At 38.6% G+C, this 23198-nt stretch overlaps 1 protein-coding gene across 14 annotated transcripts in view; it reads left to right on the plus strand.

Annotated features, from left to right (window-relative positions):
• SDCCAG8 (serologically defined colon cancer antigen 8) overlaps positions 1 to 23198 on the plus strand; it is a 250651-nt gene that overhangs the window by 59731 nt on the left and 167722 nt on the right. For 12 of the 14 annotated variants that reach the window (XR_002336127.1, XM_021064173.1, XM_021064174.1 and 9 more), the window contains 3 exons: positions 3692 to 3830; positions 12518 to 12670; positions 20704 to 20838. Coding sequence is in view for 13 of the 14 variants with exons in the window: in XM_021064173.1 (XP_020919832.1) it covers positions 3692 to 3830; positions 12518 to 12670; positions 20704 to 20838 (427 nt within the window). In the remaining variant the exon portion in view is untranslated. Of the gene's footprint in view, positions 1 to 1129; positions 1352 to 3290; positions 3521 to 3691; positions 3831 to 12517; positions 12671 to 20703; positions 20839 to 23198 lie in introns of those variants that run through there. The other 2 variants (XM_021064185.1, XM_021064184.1) reach the window with 2 other exon arrangements.

Below are 23198 nucleotides of genomic sequence, written 5' to 3' on the forward strand. Positions count from 1 at the left end.
TGTAGCCCACAGTGCCTTGGAGGGACCTGGCTGTACTTTTCAGAAAGGAGAGATGATTACGGCTCCACTGTCCTGGGACTTCAGTCCAACTTGCTTGGGTTTTTTTGTCTTTTTCTTTCTTTCTTTTTTTTTTTTTTTTTAAATGTCTTTTTCTATGGCCGCACCCACAGCATATGGAGGTTCCCAGGCTAAGGGTCTAATTGGAGCTGTAGTCGCTAGCCTACACCACAGCCACAGTAACGCAGGATCCAAGCCATGTCTGTGACCTACACCACAGTTCACGGTAACGCCAGATCCTTAACCCACTGAGCAAGGTCTGGGATTCAACCCGTGTCTTCATGGATACTAGTCGAGTCCGTTACCACTGAGCCACGATGGGAACTCCTAGTCCAACTTGGGACTTGGGGGTGGGTGATTGGCAGTTTTCTGTATGGCTGGCGTTGGAAGATTATGGTAGGAAATTCCCAAAAATGAGGAACAAAAAAATGTCGTAGTCAGCCTTTTAGAATTTCTTTTTTAAGACAGTAATAATACTTACTGATGATTCTTAAACATAAAACTGCTAACAACTGTGGAATAACTTAGGAATTAAAGGTATTTCTTAGGTACTCCGTATTTCAAGGTGAAGCTCATGCATATATCAGACCAACTCTCTTTTTTCCTTATTGTAAACATTTGGGCACAATTATTCAGGGACTTTCTCAGTCCTTTCTTCTCTGATTGTTGCACCAAGTTCCTTAAAATACTACATTGAATACTGGCACCCGTACTTCTTAGCTCATCTTCTGCCTCAGCTGCTCCTTCATCTGGATCATGATTGTTACAGGACTCATGTTGAACCGTTTGCCTTGTTTGAGAACTTGCTTGATCTCATTCATCAAAACACCTCCACGGGTTTTTTAAGCACTTAAAGAACTCTTGCCATGGAAGAGGGTAATTTGGAGAACTGCTCCATCACTCTCGCATCGAGGTATCCTGTGAACTTGCACAACTTCCCACTGTGAGGGGCTTTCCTCAGGCCTGGCTCTGGGGTGGCCCTGTGGACTGGCAGCTCTAGAGCACGACTGTGACTGGCTGGCTAGTTACCCTGGGTGGCCAGAATTGACTGTTTCTGGAGGACAGATAATGAGTAGTAGCATGGGGCTGAAAAATGAGGGCAAAATCTAGAAGGTGACATCCAGAAGTGGGACAGAAAACAAGGCCTCGTGTTGAGGACAAGGCTGACACGCCCAGAGCTGTTTTTCAAGTGTTTGCTGTTTGGTATATGGGCTGGTTGAGTTGAAACAACAAAACAAAAAAATGCAGCAACTGACTGGATGACCCTAAATGGCCGAAATTGCTACCTGCCTCTGTAAGTATATGTAATTTAGGCATCTCTCCTGAACTTCCCAGTTGGTCTGAGGGGCACCTTGAAGCCTATAGTATATTTCTTTCACTATCGGTGTGTGTCAGTCCAGTGGCGGCACAGGTATTTAGTGTCATCAATTTTGTGGTGTTACTGTTAAATCATGACCTTAACAAAACATCAGTATTTGTGGATTTATCTTTGATGAATTTCTGTGATTCAGTAGTCTGAAGTTGGTGAGTGGATATTCTAAAACTTTCTTCAGAGCAATTAAACTATTCTCCAACTTTAAATAGTCTAGTGACTTTAAATTTAGCTCATAAAATATTAAAACTGAGAAGGAGTTTTGCTTCACCTCTTTGCTGCTCTCCTGTAGCAGAGTCGTTATTTGTTAATTTATTCTTTTGTCATTTATTTCATTGAGTATCTTCTGTGTGGCAGACTGCTTTTAGCAAGAGGATATGCTGAAAACGATTAAATGTGTTAAATTTAAGTCTCCTGTAAGAAGCACATTTGTTAGATTTTGATCCTATTGTGGTCTGTTAACATAAACGCTGAGCTTTTTTGTTCTTTTTATTTGGAATTTCGGCTTTGATGATGGCATGGTATTAGGAAGAGATCATTGATAGTGACTTTGGTTTTTTTTTGGTGGATCTTAGAACTTTAAGAAAGGTGACTATGTGAAGCCTATGTTGACTTGTTACCCTTAAAGAGTGAATTTTTTTTTCCTACCAGAATGATAGTTTCTACTTGGAGTGCATATTCTCAGTGAAGCTAGTTGTCTTTTATGTTAGAGCTTTTTGTGAAATGCAAACAAATATGAGTTCAGAATTGCTTGCGTTTACTATTTGTTACTTGACCATAGAATAATTTAATCTTGCCTTGATTCTTCCACTTTTTCACATAATTGTTGTGTCTGATTATACTTTATCAAAATAATTAACTCCTTTCCTTTGAACAGAAAAAATACTTTTCTCAATTGAAAACAAATCAAGAAATTCCAAAATGAAGATCACCATGCCCCCATGAATTTTATGATACTTGCAGCAATTCTTTTTTTTAACAAAAGGAGCTTTTGTGAAACTAATAATTGTAACCTTGTTCAGTATTACATATTTCTTAAAAATATGGCTGCTTTCCAAATACCACGAATAGTTTAGGTTATTTTATCTTTAAGAGATTTTTCAGTCGAGTCACTGGTTAATTTTGAAAGTAATTAAAATTCAGCAATTATACTCTTTTAAGTTGGAACTCCTTAAAGTTTGCTCATTTTTTTAATAGTTTACACAATTGGCTCTTTGCCGATAGTTCAGAACTTGGCAATGAAAAAAAAAAAACTGCAGCAGTTACTTCAAGTGAATTTGAAACCACAGTTCAGGGCTTGAGCTGTTAACAAATCATGGAATAGCAAAAATAACAGTGCAACTTACTTTTTTTTTTTTTTTTTTTTTTGCTTTGTGTGTATAGAAAGTTTCCCACCCTCACTTTTTTGGCTTCTACTGGTCATTTTTATCCAGTGGATAAGTTCCAAATATCCTGGAATCTTTTATATGGGATTTATTTAACCCATGAGATTGGATCCTTGCTGTTTTACATGCCAGAGTATTTTGGCATTCAGTTCATTTCTGTCCCCAAGAAATAGCTTAGCTTAGGGTACTTCTGAGAACTGCTAAGGAGGAGGTGGAGCTAGGCAATGAGCAAAACCCAGTGGGGTAAGATTTTGTAAAACTTTCTGCAACCGATTTTGCATTATATGTGTAACTCGGGCCTTTGAGGGATTCAACAGAACTACCCATTGAAAGAAGAAACATGTTTATAAGTAAGTGGAAGGTTTTCATCGGTAGAGAAGCATGAAAAAGAAGATTGTGAAGCGGGATAGAAAGGAAAGGACCTGTGTTCCAGGGGGAGTCAGCAGTGAGAACAAAACCTCAGTAGTCCCTTCTCAGCATGGCAGCTTCTCCTTCCATGTACAACCCCCACCTTCCCTGCTTTGTTACTTTTGGCTCCTTTTCACCCCCACCCATTTAATTTTGAAACTAACTTCCTCTTTTCTGGGCTTTCCTCTGCAGCCCTGAGTGTGCCAGTCCTCTTCACAATAGGGTATTGTCCCATGCAGATGCCGTCTTGCCATGAATGCGCCTGGCCTCTCTGGCTGCTCTGCCTGCCCCTTGCCCAGTGAGCACAGAGGGTCTTTCTCCGGGGTGTGTTTGACTCTGGGCTGAACCGGCCTGTCCTGGCTCTTCTTATAATTCACATTAATGCTTTTTTTCTTCCTGAAAGAAAGTGAGTGAATGCGCGCTCGTTTGATCATTTCTTGGTTTCCATGTTCTTTTTTTGTGCTGACAGAGAACGAGATGACTTGATGTCTGCACTAGTTTCTGTAAGGAGCAGCTTGACGGACGTGCAGCAAAGAGAAGCGAGTGCTTTTGAGCAGGTGAAACAAGCTGTGCAAATGACCGAGGAAGCCAATTTTGAAAAAACCAAGGCAAGTCTAATAAGATTAACATAAAGGCCTACCATAATTGCATTTTTTTTTCTTTTCCGCATATTGGTTTGGTTACTCTGCCATAACTAAACTCTCTTTTCCAAGCACACAAAGTGAATACCAATTTGTTAAATGTTGACTTTCTAAATTAAAGTTGCTATCGGAGAATTCGTATTCCCCTGCAAATTCTCTTGCTGTGTCACTATTGAAAGAATATAGTACAATGTGACTTTGAGAGACTTGTATGCTTAACCTTTTTATTTCCCAATAATTTTTAATGCTAAGTGAAACTGTTAACACCCATGCTTACACATTTGTATATGTTCATGTGTGACTAAAGACAGATGTTTTTCCTCTGTACCTGGGAAGTTTTGAGAGCATCCAAGATGCCATGATAATAATATGTGTGTATTTAATAGCATCTTTAGCTGTGAGGCTGGATCCCTTGTGTGCTTAGTCAAACAGATTTAATGATGATGGTAGTAATAGTTACATAGGGATCAAGCAGTGTTCTAAGCACTTTGAATAATAGGAGGTTGTTGTTGATTCATTGCAGTGTTGAGGGGCCACGCCTTAAACCATTCAAGTTGGTGTGTATTTATTTTGTAGCCACACCTCAAGTACTTAGTAGCCACAGGTACCTCATGATTACTGTATCGGTATCAGCCATCGCAGACAGAGAACATTTCCATCATCACAAAAGAAAGTTCTGTTGTAGAGCATTGGCCTAAGTCATGTAGTAGCATCATTGTGTTATTGCACTAGAAGAGTAATCAATCTTTTTCAATAGTTAGTTTTTTACTTTTTGAAGTTTTTAGATATTTTATTGAAGTAGTCGATTTGCGTACAATGCTATGTTAATTTCTGCTGTACAGCAGCAGAGTGACTCAGTTATACACACACATATTCTTTTTCACGTTCTTTCCCATTATGGTTAATGACAGGATATTAAATATCGTTCCCTGTGCTGTACGGTAGGACCTTGTTGTTTATCCATCCTATATGAAATAGTTTGCCTCCGCTAACCCCAGACTCCCAGCCTGTCCCTCCCTAGCCCCACCTTGTCAACCACAAGTCTGTTCTCTATGTCTTTGAGTCTGTTTTTGTTTTATAGATATGTTGATTGGTGTCGTATTTCAGATTTCACGTATAAGAGATATCATATGCTATTTGTCTTTTTCTAACTTCACTTAGTATGACAATCTCTAGGTCCGTCTATATTGCTACTGATGGCAGTATTTCATTCTTTTTAATGGTCACATAATATTCCATTGAGGATCTGTGTGTGCGTGTGTAGGGTATGTATTTATATACACCACATCTTTATCTTTTCACCTGTCAATGGGCATTCAGGTTGTTTCCACGTTTTTGCCATTGTGAATAGTGCTGTATGAACATTAGGGCGCATGTGTCTTTTCAAATTACAGTTTTGTTTGAGTATATAGGAGTGGGGTTGCTGGATCATATGGCAACTCTATTTTTGGTTTTTTTGAGGAACCTCCATACTGTTTTCCAATGTGGCTGCACCAATTTACAATCCCACCAACAGTGTAAGAGGGTTCTCTTTTCTCCACACCTTCTTCAGAATTTATTGTTTATAGACTTCTTAATGACGGCCTTTCTGATTGATCTGAGGTAGTACCTTACTTTAGTTTTGATTTCATTTCTCTAGAGATAATGAGCATCTTTTCATGAGCCTTTTGGCCAACTGTATTTCTTTGGAGAAATGTCTATTTTAGATCTTCTGCCCATTTTTCGATTGGATTGCTTGTCTTTTTGTTCTTGAGTTGTATAAGCTAATGTATATTTTGGAAATTAAGCCTGTGTCAGTTGCATCATTTGCAAGTATTTTCTCCCATTCCATAGGTTGTGTTTTCGTTTTGTTTATGGTTTCCTTTGCTGTGCAAAAGCTTATAAGTTTGGGAGTTCCTGTCATGGCGCAGTGGTTAACGAATCCGACGAGGAACCATGAGGTTGCAGGTTCGATCCCTGGCCTTGCTCAGTGGGTTAACGATCCGGCGTTGCCGTGAGCTGTGGTATAGGTCGCAGACGCAGCTTGGATCCCGTGTTGCTGTGGCTCTGGCATAGGCCAGCGGCTACAGCTCCGATTTGACCCCTAGCCTGGGAACCTCCATATGCCGCAGGAGTGGCCTAAGAAATGGCAAAAAAAAAAAAAAAAAAAAAAAAGTGTATAAGTTTGAGTAGGTCTCATTTGTTTATTTTTGCTTTCCTTTGTATTGCCTTGGGAGACTGACCTCCTCTGCCTTCTGAAACTTCTGTCATTCTGACCAAATGTCTAACCTACTTTACTTCCTCAAACACTCTTATTTTGTCATTTGTATTGAAGTGTAGCTGCCCTTTGATGATATCATGACCCTCAAAACCTCCAGCGAAGCCCTTTGCCATCATTTCATCTCGCCTGGCTGTGTTGGAGGGCTCGGCACACCCTCCACTCCTTCCTGCCATTCACGGGCCTTTGCTTTGGTACCTACGTCTAATTCCGCTTCAAAATCAGGTTACCATGTCTCTTTGAAATCATTTTTCTCTTCTCTCCCTAATTTTAATCAGTATAAACTCTCAATCTAGAAGACTATTTGACACTTTTTTAAAAGAAAATCATCTGTTTCATTACTTCAGTTTATAACATTGTAATATCTTTTATACACTCAGCATGTCTTAAACTACAAACATTGATTCTCACAGTTCTGGAAGTCCAAGATCAAGGCACTGGTAGATTTGGAGTTTTTCTGGTTCACAAGCAGCTGTCTTCTCGCTGTGCGTTCACATGGCGGAGGCCGCGCGGGAGCTCTCTGGAGTCTCTTTTAGAAGAGCGCTCGTCCCATTCATGAGGGATCTACTCTCATGACCTAATCCCCTCCCGTAGGGCCCACTATTTATTTGCATCACTGGGGGTTAGGTTTCAATATCTGAATTTTGGAGAGGCACAGACATTCAGTCCTTAGCACCCTCTGCTTCATCTCTTTTCATCAGCCTGAAAGGTTTCACCGTCCGTGGGGTTAACCTCTGCAACACCTTGGTCCCGCCACACTTGGCCTTCCTGACCTCTGACCTGTCCCTCCCGCCTGAACTGACGCGTCCACGAGATCTCAAGCTCTAACACCAAGCCTTTTCTCTTCCTCCCTGTCCCAGTTAAATCTAGTCCGTGTCCTCATAACTGCCTCTAGTGCTTCAGCCTCCTCTCACATCTTACTGTACCTTTGTCTCCAGGCTGCTCCTCTTCCTTTTCCATTTAGATGTGAATTTTACAGCCTGATGCTAAACTCATTGTATTCATTCCATCAAAACAACCAACTGACAAGAGCTTCTTCAACACCTTTGCATCCCTCAAATGTGTCTCCTCATTTTTTTTTTTTTCTTTTTTTCTTCTTTTTGGCCATACCTGCAGCATGTAGAAGTTTCTGGGCCAGGGGTTGAACCCATGCTACAAGCTGGATTCTGTGACAATCCAGTGACCCAAGCTAAAGCAGTGACAATACCCTATTCTTAACCCACTAAGCCACAAGGGAACTCCTCATTTCTTTCTTATTTATCTGGTTCTCTTACTTCCCAAGGCGAATCTCATGTTCTTGCTATCTCCTGTGTCTAGAGTTCCAGGGACCCCAAGCCATTTTTCATCACATGTTTTTGTATCTTCAGTCCTTTCTTCTCCACTTGTTTTTTAGCTTTTTTTTTAAACCTTTGTAGCTTTGCATTCACTTCTGAACACACTGTAGTTAGACTTTCAACAAATTGTAGTCTGATTTCATGCTGCTGAATTGCTCAGTTTATGGTCACCAGTCACTTCCTGATTACTAAACCCGGTGACCTCACCTCAGTCCTCATTTTACTCAAACTCTAGGAAGCCGTTACTGTCCTAGCATAACAGCCCATCTTTTTCCCTTGATTCATCTGATTCTTTCCCCTTGTGGGTTCTCTTGGCACTGCCCTTGTCTCCTCCTCCACACCTCTTTCAACTTGTTTTCCACAAGCCTTAAGTGCAGACCTTCCTCACAGTCAGTTCCTGGCCTTTCCTCTCAAGTCGCCCGGATTTCAGGACTTTGTGTCTTGTCCTCATCCGAACACCCCCGCATGGTGCCTTGAGCTCTCCCAGCTCTCCTGTGCCCCAAATCTACATATCTACTTCTAAACCTCTTCACCTGGGTGATATGCCATTAGCATCCCAAACGCTGCGCCTTGTCCCTTCTCCCTCCTCCTGTCAACCACTCCTCTTCCTTCTACCGTGTTCTCTCTGGTACCTTTTTTCAGATAAGAATATCATGGTCTTACCCATAACCCTGGCTTGGATCCTTTAAAACATCTTGGCTCCTCCTCTAGACATCCAGTCCGTTGCCAGCCTCTCACCATCTCTTCAGAGGCCCTTCTTCCTAAGTTATGCCTGCAACTTCCATTCCTGTACCCCTGCCCCGGCTTCAAGTAGTCGCATACGCTTATGCAACCCACATGGCCTATTACAACAGCCTTGCAGTTGGTCTCACTCAGGTCTCTCTCAGTTCCAGTGTATCTTTCACTCCACTGCCAACGTCTTCCTAAATTGTAAATCTCCCTGTTCAGGCAGCCTTCCTGGTGTAGTAGAAGGAAACATGAATCCCTAGTATGACGTTCCAGATCTTTGATAGTAGAGTCCCACGTTTCTAGATTTACCTTTCACTACACTCCTTTCCTATAACCTGTGCTGTTTCTGAAACGTAAACTGTAATTGACTATTTCCCTGAATTGCTTCTGCTGTACTTTTCTGCACTGTATTCATCTGTGAAATACCTGTTCAACCTATGAGGCTCAACTCAGGTGACAGTCTTCCTAAAAATTTTCCCCAGCCCTCTCTTATTTGAATTAATCTCTTCCAAGTCTGTATTCCTAGTGAGCTGTGTATCATTTTTGTGGCTGTTTACATAGCTCCACCAAAAGTTCTTAAAAGCTAGGATCTGTGATATCTATCACTGTATCCTTCATCTGGCTATTTATATATTAATTGTACAATAAATGTTAAATTAAAGTTAATTATTAGCTTTAAATATGAGTATGAATTTTTGTAATTAGTGCTTTCGAAGTTTGAATAGTTAAGAACTAGAGAAACTACCGAGTATTGCTTTCTAAGTAGTATATAAACAGCAGTACAGGTCCAGTAGTTTATATCACTAAGGTATGTTCAAATATATTAGGAATTTTGCTTTCTGGGAGTAAAAAGTGAAACAGCATACATATTTTAATTTTAAAACCAACTTGTTTATTTCTGAGTTACGAAATTGTTACTTTGTTCTTAGAGTTTCTTGATATTTGTTGCCATCTAGTGTCCCATTTTGCATATTGCATGCTAAATAAGTCGAAGCTGTCACATTGTTTCATTACATTGTATTATGCTATATATTATATTATATCATATTATACCAGTGCTACCTCTGTGCATGTGGGATTTATTCCAGGACCTAAATCCTCAGTTGGTTGAAACCCCAGACGTAGAGCCCATGAATACAGAACTTGCAGATAAGGAGGGTGGACTGTACATACTTCTATAGTGGCAGTGAAAACACCTGAGAATTTTGTAAGAAAATAAATCTATAACATGAGAAAATTATAATGCCATACATAGATTCTCAATCATTTAACTCCCTTGAATCAAATCCCTATTCTGCCACTTTCTAAGTCTGTGCTCTTGGGCAAGTTACCTAATGTCTCAGAGCCTCAGTTTTTTATCAACTGAGTGAGAATTAAATAAATTAGTCCATGTAAGCCGTTTAGCAAACTCTGGCACATGGTAAGTGGCCGATAAATGTTTCTGTTTTTCTTTGAAATTTGCAAGTCATTACAGCTGGGAATAATTTTAAAAGGGAGAAAAATTAACCTGGTAATAAATGAGAGTAGAAAAGTAGAGACTTTTGCAGTGACATCTTTGGAAGGGAAATTGTTGGCTTTGGCATGAAATTACTATGAACCTATCTATGAGATAATCCTTTAAAGAGAGTTAAAAAAAAAAAAAAAAAAAAAGCCAACAACACCACCAACCCAGTAGGTTGAATAAATGTCCCCCAGACTTTCTTTCTTCCTTTTTAAGTATCCACACAATTCTTTTCTTGGACGACAGCAGAATCAGAAAGGCAAGAATTAGAAACCCAAAGTAAAAGGAAAATCAGAAGACCATTGAGCATTATTTGCAAGCACAGACATAGACCATAATGCTTCTTGATTTGTACATTATTTACCACAAAACAAAAGCAAATTATAAACAACTTGAAAATGGGAGATAGAAACCTAAGTTTCTAGTAAGAAAGGGTTTAAGGGTTAAAAATCAATAGATTCCATTATTTGTAAGAAATGCTTAAAACATGTTGAAAATCGTTTTAATTTTCTGGGCTATATTTCGTAAAAATGAACACATTTTCAGACTTAAGTTTATGTTCATAAAGCGAACTCTAACATTCCTCATAATTCTTTCTTTAATCATGAATGCTTTGATCACAAGCATTTCTAGGAACCTAGTCCTAGCACTTGGGATGCTTACCCTATTTTAAACATCAAGTTGGCTAGATACAAATTTATTTCAGAAAATGTTTTGACTCCGTTAAGATGGTAATGTATACTCATTGGTTTAATAAAGCTAGAACTGGGAATATCAAGTCCAGTAATGTTTGGGGAAACATGTTAATGTGGTCAGCAAAGAATGACCACAAATAGATTTCTTAGGAGAGAAAAGCACCTTTTAGGATTGAGTCATCTGGTGGGGGGTGCATGTAAGTCCCCAACTCCCCAAGACCTACAGCCTGAAAAGGATTGTGCTTGGGAAAAGGAAGAAGCCACAACCTTGGGAACTATTAGGAATGATGGCAGCTGGAGGCCCCAGATTAACTCAGTCACCTATGAAGATCTATCAATTAATTGCAGTTGACCCTTCTTTGACCTATGCCTTGAGGATTTAGTTATTTTGCCTTTGCCGAATGATTATATGAGTAAAATCAGGGAGTCCCAAATCATCTGGGATTCTGAAAACTAGGACGAGGAGTCCTAGAATTAACAAAGATTTCATGGAAGGAATGTGTACGTACTTATTTATCAGTTCATCTGAGGCAGTTGAATTTTATCCTCACATTTTATGCCTCGGGAATATAGAAAGTTTCCAAAAGAGTTTGAAAGAAATTAGGGTTTATGAGTTCCTGTCCTGGCGCAGTGGTTTACGAATTTGACTAGTAAACGATGAGGTTGCAGGTTTGATCCCTGGCCTTGCTCAGTGGGTTAAGGATCTGGCATTGCTGTGGCTGTGGCGTAGGCCGGGGGCTGCAGCTCCGACTGGACCCCTAGCTTGGGAACCTCCATATGCCACGGGAGGGGCCCTAGAAAAGACAAAGAAAAAGAAAAGAAATTAGGGTTTAATGCTTTTAGGATAAAAAGAAGAAAATTCACATACTTCAGCTATTTACTGTGTGTATTTATTATAGCTTTCACCAGAGGGAAGCAGAGCAACACATAAAACAGTGCTTACTGAAACCACTTCCTTCTCCATTAACCAGGAATGTGATTATCAAATTATAATTACACAGTGTCTAAGTCAGATGAGATTCAAGTTTCAATCAACTGAGGGGAACACAGAGGTGAAGTGAGGTGGATAGTGTAGTTAAGAGCCACTGGGATAAGGCTAAGGTAGCATAGAATGACTCAGATGCTCTATGTGAGGCACCTTACTTTTACTGGGACTTTTTTTTTGGATTTTGAATTTTTGGGTATCACATATAAAAATATTGTGGATACATCCAAAAGGAAGTTAGAGTTGTTACTTCCTGAAACTCAGAATGGGAAATTTAGATGAACAGACAATTGAGGACTTCTAAATGGGCAGAAATGAAAGATGACACTTCTCATTTTATCAAACTAGGTACTAAATGTTATTTTGAGTCTTTCTTTGTCTTAATTAATGCCTAATGTTTAACCTGGTTATGTATGTAAGAAGAGTGAACTAAATCTTATCTTAGTTGTATTTAAGCAAACTTGATTACTATGTAATTAAACAATAGATGCCTGTATGTTATGACAAATACATTTCATCTTGAAATTCTGTTTATCATTTTTTCAATTTTTAAAGTTTTATTGAAGTATAGTTGATTTACCATATTCTGCTAAAAAACAAAGTGATTCAGTTATACCTGTACACACATCGGTTCTCTTTCAGATTCTTTTCTCACATGGATTATGACAGAATATTGGGTAGAGTTCTTTGTACTCTACGCAGGTCCCTACTGGCCAGTCATTCCATATACCTTGTTTATCATGTAAAGTACAGATTATTTTTAACCATGACCAAATGGAAAATCAGTTAAGTTAGATACTTATATATTTCATATTAGTATAAACATATAATTGAAATACTAGAACACTTGTTTTTTTCTAGTTTTTTTTTCCAAAATTCTAACTCCTCTGTGGCCCTTATCAAGGTTTGTTACCTGGATTTTCTTAGTCAATTAGTTAATATAGCCTTAATTGTGAACATTGAAATATGTGAATAAATGTAATATTCAAACACTATTTTAGATCAGTGTTGACAAATATGAAAAGAGTCTTTATGTTGATTTTAGAGTGACTTTTAACTATCTTAAATACAATTAAAGCTTAATTGTCTCATATCCCCTTTTTTCTTCTAAATTCTAAGGTCCCATTTCACTCTGTCTTGCTTATTCTGGCAGGCTTTAATCCAGTGCGAACAGTTGAAGAATGAACTAGAGAGGCAGACAGAACGACTTGAGAAAGAACTTGCATCTCAGCAAGAAAAAAGGACCTTTGAGAAAGAGATGATGAAAAAAGAAATGACAAAAGAAAGAGAGGACATGAGATCAAAGGTACTTAAGGGTTCAATTTGTTATCCACATTGCAGGAGAAATGTTTATGGGGATGTAATTGCTAATTCTGTAGGCTCTAATTTTTGAATGATCTTTAAAACTTTAAACCTTTTACGTAGTCTAGTTTGCTTAAAACTGAGAGTTCATAAAATTTTCTGTTCTTCAATGTATTTCTCTATAAAAGTTATATTCTCTGATCTTTCCAAAGAAAATAATTAATTAGATTTCATGATGTGAAATTGTGAAATTTACTCTAATCTTGCCATTCTGTTTGATTCCTCCTCTGTCAGAGGAGAGCAGGAGCTCTTCAGGTACCCAGATTTCATTTCAACCTTGGTTAAATCAAGGAGAGATGACTCTCCTGTTTCATCCCCACTTCTAAATTAGACTTTCAGAAGAGAAAAAAAAACCCTTTCATTTGTAAGAAACCAACTGACCCCCCCCCAAAAAAAAGTGATTCTATACTCTGTACAAAATAGGTTCTAACAAATTGCATGATGAATGATCACCATCACCAGATGAATAAATGGAAGGGAGAAATTAGAGGCAAAAGGAAGAGACAACATGAAATGGGCAGTATTTGAAAAGCGGTAGCAGACTAGAATGCAGAGTTTAGTGGAACTGTCTTTAAAGATGCTGCAGGAAAGTGAAATTAAGTGAGATGTGGTTCGTGAAGTAACCCAAACCACAGTTAGTTGCTTTGTTTTGTCAAAGCAGGCTCACAGCTTGGACCTACACATTGTCTTACAATATACCAACATGTGATCATTGACGCATTCAAACACCTACTGAGTCTGTGGTGTGCAAGGCGATGTGCAAGCCGAGGCCATGTAAAGAGAAAAATCACAAATTCTGCCCAGTGAGTTTTAAGTCTCACAGATACCCGAAGCAAGATAAATTCCCTTGTTTTCTTATCCTAAAAAAAAATCAAAAAACAAAGAAGCCTGTCAAAACCTAACTGTACTTCAGACTAACTGCCTACCTTCTCTGACCTGGATTGGTGATCTCAGTTGCTGAAGAAAATCCCACAGTCTTGCAGGTGACACCACCAATGGTCTTTAGTGTCCATGGCTCCTTCGGTGCTTTTTAGCAGTGTTCCTATGCATTCTTTTCTCTCCCATTCATTCAGGATGCAACAGATACTATTTGGAGGTCCCAGGAATGTGGTAGTCACAGGACTAATGCGGTTCCCTCATGAAGCTTATAGACTAGAGGGAGAGGTAGGCGTTAAACACCTACTACTGATTTTTACCCGTGATAAAGTGATTTTTTTTTTTTTTTTTTTTACCGATGAAGGTACAGTGTAGAGTACCATGAGAATGGATAACAGGCAAATATGACTTAGTCTCGGAGGTCAGGAAAGACTTTCCCAAGAAAGAGACTTTGCAAACGAGACTCAGAAGGGGTGGTCCGGTGAAGAGTCTCAGACCCAGGAAGACAACATTCCCAAGGCTCTGAAGCCAGAAAGCATCATACTTTCTAGGAATCTAGAGAAGGCTCAGATGACTGGAGCATTGAAGTTAGGTTCAGAGCAGTGGAAGATGAGTTGGGAGAAGAACGCAGGGACCATATCGTAAATGGCTTTAAAATTCATGTGAAGGATTTTTAATTTTATGCAAGCAGTGATGGAAAGCCATTGAATGGCTTTAAATTGGGCCATGTCATAGTGTCATTTACATTTGGGAAAAAATCATCTGTCAGGAGATTTGAAGGAGAACCAGTGACTGCCTGGAGATCAGGTGGAGGTAATTGGAGTAGTCCAGGTAGGAGGTGATGGTATCTTGCAAGGACTATTTCAAATCGCTTTTATTCTCCTCAAATTCTCTACCACAGCTCCTTTCCTCTCATCCTCAGCAGAGAGCCTTACTCTCCTAACAAAGGAAGTTGAAGTGATTAGGTGTAATCACTTCAACTTATTTATTTCCCCCCACCTCTGCCTGAAGCACAGTTGCACCTGTGTTGCACTCTGGTCAGAGGGAGAGGGGCTTAATGCTAATCCTTTCTCCTTGTTGTGGATCCCAACCTCTGCCACCACTTCGGGGACCTGTTTCTATTAGTTCCCCGCTCGCTTCCACTTCCGAATCTTCAGCCTGTCCTCACTGCAGCCTCTTCCTTATCATCAAGAAAATACTCAAATATTTTTCTCTCATCTGTTGAAAGAAACAACCATTCTAGTCTTTCTCCATCTTGGCTACCCAAAAGTTCCAAAAACTCATAGCTCAATCTGTATCCAAAATGACTCATGGGAGAATATCTGAGGGTAGGATAGAGGTATCTGTCATTTAAAAAATTGTCCAGGTGATTTCAATGTGCAGCCAAGACTGGAAGCCACTTTACTAATCCATTTCCCTCCTTACTCTTTCCCTCAATAGTCAAGTTTCTTGAAAGATTTGTCCATGTGTGTTGTTTTTATTTTCTCCCCACTCACTCACTGTTGAGCCCACTGCATTTCAGCTTTTGTGCCCCTAGCCAATGAAATTACTGTTGCTGTATTCACTGGAGACCTTCTTGTGCTATTTTTAGTGAATATTTTTCAGTTCTTACTCTCCTTAAAAGATTCTCTTTCATGTCTCTGAATCGATGCTCTTGATTTGGGAGCATGATGACGTGTGCCTTTTAGGTTACTGTGGTAAAGTGCCTTTGAGATAATGAAGGCGACATGTCCAGAAAGCAACTTGACAGGAGGTTTTAAAATTTAGCAGAGAGCTTTAGATTTAGGTGTTAAAAATGGCTAAAACATTTGAGGCTTTGATTTCAAGTATATATATGGTATTGATTCCTAAATCTTTATCTCTTTAGTGAGCTCCTGAACAGCTTCACTCCCCATCTTCCCTCTCATGGTAGAAACACTATTTATTCATTCAGCCGGTTGCCCAACTCAGAAATCTTGCTGTCATCCCTGTCTCTTCCTCCTCCCTCACCCCGGACATTATTGAGTCATCAAGTTCTAGGGATTCCGGCTCCGGGCAACTTTACGTTGCCCTGTCTCTCCATCCCAGTGCTTTCATACATCACCCTTGGATGATTCCGCCAGCCCCAGATGGTCTCCTTGCTTCCAGTCTCACCTCCTTCTCATCTGTTGTCTGCTCCGAAGAGTCAGAGATGATCTTTCTAAAATGAATACGTCAATAGGTCAGTCTCTTGTTTTACAGTCCTTTCATGTCCCTGTCTAACCCCTTGGATAAAATGTAGGATCTTTTACATTTTTCTTTCTCTCTTTGGCTGTGCAGTGTCATCTCCTTTCTTCCTATATCACCACCATCCTGACCCGCTTGCACCTCCTCAAGTGTGGAGACCTGCCAGTCTGCCATGCTATTTTTCATTTCCAGCTTTTGCCTGTGCCTTTTCCCTCCTGTTTCCCTCCTGTTTCCCTCCTTGCTACCCCCCACTGCCTAGAGGAATCTTCCTCTGGCCTCTGACTCATCCTTCATGGTTTTTCTTTTTTTTTTTTTTTTTTTAATAATTTTTTTTATTTTCCCACTGTACAGCAAGGGGGTCAGGTTATCCTTACATGTATATATTACAATTACATTTTTCCCCCACCCTTTCTTCTGTTGCAACATGAGTATCTAGACAAAGTTCTCAATGCTATTCAGCAGGATCTCCTTGTAAATCTATTCTAAGTTGTGTCTGATAAGCCCAAGCTCCCGATCCCTCCCACTCCCTCCCCCTCCCGTCAGGCAGCCACTTCATGGTTTTTCTTGATGCCACCTCTCCTCACAGTCTTCCAATGAGGAGTTTTGGGGAGCCCCTCTGATGGGCTTCTATAACTCAATTTACTGCAAATTCTTGTTGAAGTGTCTTCCCTAATTTACTGTGAGTCCCTGGAATATATGGTTTGTTAACACCCTATTGCTTGGCACATCCCTCCCACATAAAATACCCTCAATAGATATTTGTTGAATGAACACAAAGGGAAGAAAAAAGGCCCTGTGCCATTGGAAAGGCCTGACTAAAATACCAGGAGTTCAGAGGCTCAGACCAGATTCCTCTCTGCAAGAGATCATGGAAAACTTTGCGGAGAAGGCAGCATTTTCACTGAGCTTCCAACAAATAGGCAAGATTTAGGAATGCAGAATGTGCAGGAGAGAATGCTGGCTATAACCAACACGAGGAAGGACGCATGAGGAGGTAGATGAAGTTGTGAGCTGAGCCTTGCTTTTGCCAGACCGAGAGGGTAGCATCAAGAGCAAAGATCAGCTACCCTTCCCACCTGGGAGACTTTTTTCTGTGTTGTTTAGGGAGGAGTTCTTGCTGAGCAGTTCTACTATGTAAAGATATGTTGATGAGAATTCCTGATAAGAAGAGGCAAAAGATAGCTGAAATCCGGCCAGGCAGTATTCCAGGTGCTTTCATGTGTAATTTTCTTAAACTGCTAATTATTTTATGAGTGAAAGTGGCAACTGGAATACAATGCATTTGTGAGCTTGAGTCTTTTTTTTTTTTTTTTTTTCCTTTTACCCCCAGTAAGCCTTAGTTGACATTTCTTCTCAAGGTCATACCCTAAATAAAGATGTATGAATAATGAGCTGAAAGTGATCCTAGCACTGAAGCCAGTACTCTCACAGGAAATGGTAGAAGGAGGCTTTGGAGTAAAAGAATTTAGTGTTGAGTCCACTTTGACGTTTCTATGACCTTGAAAAATGCAGTTAACCTCTCCCCATTTCAAAGGCATAAATAATGGAGTTGATCTATTGATCAGTTGATAGGATGAAATAAGTAAATATTTTGAAACTACTTAATATACTACCTGGCTTAGAGTAGACAAATTAACAAATTTTACCTTGTGACTGTTATTCTCACTCTAGCAAGAGAGAAAGAAATAGCCTTACTGGATAGATTTCTTGGACCTATGTCTTGGTTACAAGCAGACAGAATTTAATATAAAGCCCACCTTTATTTTTTATTTATTATCTGAAATGAATTCGGGCAAATTAATTTTCTGAATCTCATTTTTTTTTCCAACTGAAAATTAATCCAATATATTCCTTCTCCATGGGGATTAAAACTTGCTAGCACGGGAAGTTAACCTAACAGGGAGTCTGAACAATTAATCGTAACAACATGGTTCTCATAGTTAGGGCTGGAGCAAGCATCCCTGCTGTGCTCGTGGTGGGAATGCTCGTGAGACTGGTGGATTTTCTTTCCATCTTTTTATTATTTTTCTTTTTTCCTTGCTTCTTACTCTTTTAAAAATATCATGTATGTGGGAAGCTCTAGGAGAGCAGATGCCTTCTACCTAGACAGATTTCGAATCATTTCCTTATGAACAGTACTCGCTGTGAGTTTGTCTGTTGGCATCAGTAATGGTCCTTGGTTGCACTCAGCCACTAAGTTTGTTAGTTCAATCAGTTCTTCAATCATCTATTTATTGAATACCCCCTGCGATTTGTGAGTTTTCCTCAGTCGGGTTCCCTCAATAATAACCCATTGCTCGAATCCTTAATTCTGGTACCTCTTGTATGTGAGGTACCACTTTATACCACATTCAGTATACCAGGGACTGCTGTAAGGTAGAGCTTTCCGTCAAGCCCTCCCATCCTGGGTGTCCTTGTCTCTTGCTTGCCCCTGTCAAAGTTTAAAGGACTTACCTGATGTCAACACCCCAGACATCCAGCAGTGTTGCAGCTGTCTGTGTTCCTTCTGTCTCTGCAACAGATGTGGGTGGAGAAACTCCTGCCGTGTAACGTTGACTTCCAGATGGTGGGCGTGGGGAAAAAGAAGGTGTGACAACAGGAGGGGAGGCCTCGAGAAGTGGGTGACAGAAGGGAGCAGACAGGTAGTGGGCCGAGGAAAGGAGTGATGGGTGGCAGAGGGAGGGAGTCATATGGAAGGCGTACAATTTGTTACATGCTAAGAAACCAACTCTGAAAGTACCATTAGCAAAGTAAATGTCTGCACATTTACTTCAAAAATGCGCACAATTTGAGATGTTTACCATAAGGCATAAATCCACATAAATAAGCAGCATATGATTTCTAGTAGCTGGTAATTAAATTTTCTGTTTTTAGTTCCAGAAAAGCTGTAATTACATGTTTCATAATAGGGATACTCATGAATGTGAATTTTTAAATTAAGGAAATTTAACTAAAATATTTTTATGTGTTAAATCTAACTTCTTTTGACCTTTAATTTTTATTTCAGATCATAATATGCATAAGGATAATTCATAGCTTGGTATTCATAAAAGTAATTTTATGGGCAAATTAGATTTGCAGCCAATCTTTTGATGATAAGAACATGTAAACAATCCTAAGTTACATGTACAATTCTCCACAAGCCCCAGGAAAGATAATTAATACATCTACCATCTAAATTGGAAAATAGCTACCAAGGCTCACATTTTAATATTGGCAAATTTAGTTGTAATTCAAAGGCAATCTTGATTTTTTTTAAATTGAAGTATAGTTGATTTACAATGTTCCTTCAATTTCTGCTGTACAGCAAAGTGACCCAGTCACACACACACATTCTTACAGTCTTTTTTTTTTAAGTCTTCCATTGTGTTCTTACCCAAGAGATTGGATATAGTTCCCTGTGCTGTACAGTAGGACCCCATTACTCAGTCTGTTCTAAATGTAATAGTTTGCATCTACCAACCCCAAACTCCCTGCCTGTCTCACCCCCCCGGCAAACACTAGTCTGCTCTCCATGTCCATGATTTGTTTCTGTTCTGTAGATGGGATCATCTGTGCCTTGTTTTAGATGCCACATAGTAGTGATATAATATGGTGTTTGTCTTTATCTTTCTGACTTCACTTAGTATGAGAATCTCTAATCTTGATTTTTTTTTTTTTGTAAAATTTTGGTTATTGATTTTAGTGTCGAATTCACACCCATGTTAGAGTACAATGGTAGATTTCAAATATTATTTCAATTTGTTATCAGTTTTTGTTTTAACTGATTAAAAACTAATATATACATATCCCTACATGTTTTGCTCTGGAGTAAGGTAACATGTCTTTATCACTTTAAAACTGCTGCAAATGAGAAATTAAGAACCTAGAAAATTTTGGCTTACTGGAGCAAAGTAAAATGTGTTTGTAAGCCAAAAACTCTAAAGGTTAGATCTAAGGTCTAGAAAGCATTTATAACCCTGGGAAGAAAAACTAAGAACCCGATATCCAGAGAGTTCTTCAGAAAAGCTATTTATTCTAAGGATTCATGCATTTATCAAACATTAAGCATCATACCTCTTGAGGAGCACACCTTTGAGGAATTTCTAGTCTAATAAGGAAACAGACAACTCAAAAAGTGTGATGTGTTAAGGACCGTGCTAGAGATAGGTAGAGATAAAGAGAGGTTGTTGTAAGCATTTGTGCCAGAGTGGTGGTCAGAATGTTAAACCACCAGTACCGTAGGGGCAGCCGTCAATGAAGATGGATGCCCGCTACAAGCCAGAGCCATGACTGTCCCAACACGTGAGCTGAATCAGCCATGCGTATATGAAGGGGTGCCTATTTTGTACTGGGGGTTAGTCAAAGAAGCCTTCCTGGAGGAGTGGAGCCAGTGGCTAAGAGGAATCCTGCAAGAGAAATAGTGCTAGCTAGATAGCAAGGCTGGTGGGGTTTTTCCCAACAAAGGGAACTGCATAGACCCTCCTCTTGGCTGGTTTTGGGGGAAGTGGAGTGGGATTGTAGAACACCAGTAGCTCTCTCTAAAGATAATCTTCTCCAGCTCTCCCGTTCAGCCTAAGAGTGATCTGATTCCTTGACATCTCTGAAATTTATTCATGACTATCTCCTCCATATCTTACGTGAGTGTCTGCTATGTCACCTTAGACTTTGCACCAAAACTTTGATTTTATCCTCTTCTTACATGTTTTCCAAAATGAGTGCAGAGACCAGGGGATGAACAGGAGGACAGTACATCTTTAAGTCTAGGGAGATAGATGAGTTGAAAAGGTAAAGTAATAGAGATACCCAATCCACAGAGAAATGATTTGTAAGCCAAGACTCTTGTTAATTCAAAATATTTTAAGTATTTATTTTGTCAATGATATTATCACTTGGGACTTTTATTTCCTCTCACAGGTGTTGACCCTATCTCAGAATATTGCCCAACTGGAGACCCAGGTGGAAAAGGCTACAAGAGAGAAAATTTCAGCTGTTAATCAACTAGAAGAAATTCAAAACCAGCTTGCTTCCCAGGAAATGGATGTCACAAAGGTATAAAGATTTTAGTTTACCATTTACTCACATATTTTCTTTGAAAATTTTCTTCCTGATGCGCAAAGCTCAGAAAGAAGTTTCTAGTAGAAAAGTTTTGTTATTTCGAGATAATAAATGTCCACATAATGGTTATTTGTTCAACATTTACTTCTTATCAGCAGGCCCTTTGCTGGGTGCTGCAAATACAAAGATGAATTAGACACAAATAATGTCTTTGAAGAGCTTAAGGGTTAAGTTGGTGAGACACACTTGTAAGTAAGCCAGCTTTATTTATTTAGTTACTGAATATTTAATAAAACTTGTATTGCTAAATTAGTCAATTAGGCATAATTTTTTTTTTTTTTTTTTTTGCCAGAGATAGCATAGGTTTGGTCTTACAATAATACTAAAAGACATTTACAACATGCAAATGTGCTTAACGTAAAAATATTCACCATCTTTCATTCCTTTTCAGACCTGTTCTCTAAAACCAAGATTCAGTACTACAGCTTTTTTATTCTATTTGTCCTTAAAGTTATACTTTACACTGTGGTATCAGTGTCCAAACTATGGGTATCACAAATTTGTGAACCAAGAGCTAAAATGTTGAATGGTCCTAACTGGCTAAGGTCCATGTTTAAGAAACACTGGAAGTCTCTGTAGATTTCAGTAATCGTTGCTTTAACTAAGTACCTAAATGTGGACATGTGTGATGTAAAGGATTAAATCAGTTTATTTTTCATCAATACATACACAGATAATTTTGTTAAAATACATGCCTAGTTCATATTGCATTTTACTTCTCCACATATTTTCCTAAATGTTGACATGTTTTTCATGCCTTTATTGCTTTTTATATCTCAGTAATTTAACTTTAATATGTACTAGGAAAGGAAGCCTATTTTTTCTTTTTTCCCCCTTGAATTTCTATAGTTCTTAATCTGCTTTCTAAAATGGAACCTAGCTAATATAGAAGCTTAAAATACCATATTTGCCAATCTAATTGATGTGTTTGTGTGGAGGTAGGGGTAGAAGTGAGGGAACTGGGGCAGAGGGATGGAAACGGTTCACCTGATTTAGAGGCGAAAGCTGTACTGAGGTTTTCCAGTTCATTGTCAGGAGAGAACTTTCTGTTGAAATTTGGTGTTGTAGAGAATGACTGCTGTGTGTTTAGAACTGCCCCAAGGGACTCAAACATCAGAGTTATGCCTTGAGGTTGCTTTCACCCCTGAGATAGTATCATTCTAGTTCAATTTAATTTGTTGATTTATTTTAGATGAAATTTAAGTGTTATGGATAAACTCAGCAAATGCTGAACTGAAATTAGTGAGGCAGGGAAACTTTAAACAGAAAATTAGGGATAAAATTATTTTCAATAGGACCTAATGCTTAGATGAATATCTAAATCTGTATGTAATAATTTTGTATTGGTGTTAGTCTTTAAACACCATGACTGTATAATTGTTATTTTCTGGTATTACGATTTGGATTTTTAAAATTTCATTCATATATGTAAATCAAATAGATTGGACTAGTGAAGAAAGTCAGGGAGCCTATAATTTTTTTCTGTCATTCTTAATTTTTAAATTTTATCTGGCTTTAACTAGTAACTTTTTGTAAATTACCAGTTATTTTTGAAATGGGAAGGATCAACTCACACACATTGAAGATATTTGAATTTCAAATATAATTTTTAGTAATATTATTGTTTTTGTAGATTTTTTGAGGATCATTGGGGAAAAGCTTACTGACTTTTTCTTTTGTTAGTATAATTTTTGAACACAGATTAGTTTCAAGTATTCTTTAAACAGAGGAAATGTATATAGGTTTTATAAGATTCTCATACCTCAATAATGATGAAACCAGTTTCTCAAGTTCTAATGATCATTTTTGGAGAACTACCAAAACTGAAAAGTTTCAAGCAAATATAGCAAATGGATGACACATGATTTTTGGAAACTTGTAACTTAGAAGCTGACTTAACAGACTTGTGTGTTACTGGATCTCTCTGCAGGCTCTCAGTTATCTTAAAGGTTCCTAACTTCTTTGTTTAGATTTATCTGCTAATTACATTTTCCAAATATATTTATATGTCTGTAGATGCCCTGGATTGGGGGAAAAAATGTATAAAAGATGATAATCAACTTTAAGACACTATGTATGTTTATTATTCAATAATATATTAAAGTTATTTCACTTACATGTATATTTTCTTTTAATGTTGAATGCTATAGTTATTTTAAAAGCAGAGTTGGCTTAGTCCCAGTCCATGACTTTCACTAGACAACCTTTCTTAACTTAAACACGTAGTATTGTGCATGGTAAGATTGACATTATCTACAAAGCTGATAGTAAATTTTGACTGGGTCCTACTCTAC

The sequence above is a fragment of the Sus scrofa genome, chromosome 10 (assembly GCF_000003025.6).
Source record: "Sus scrofa isolate TJ Tabasco breed Duroc chromosome 10, Sscrofa11.1, whole genome shotgun sequence".
NCBI lineage: Eukaryota > Metazoa > Chordata > Mammalia > Artiodactyla > Suidae > Sus > Sus scrofa.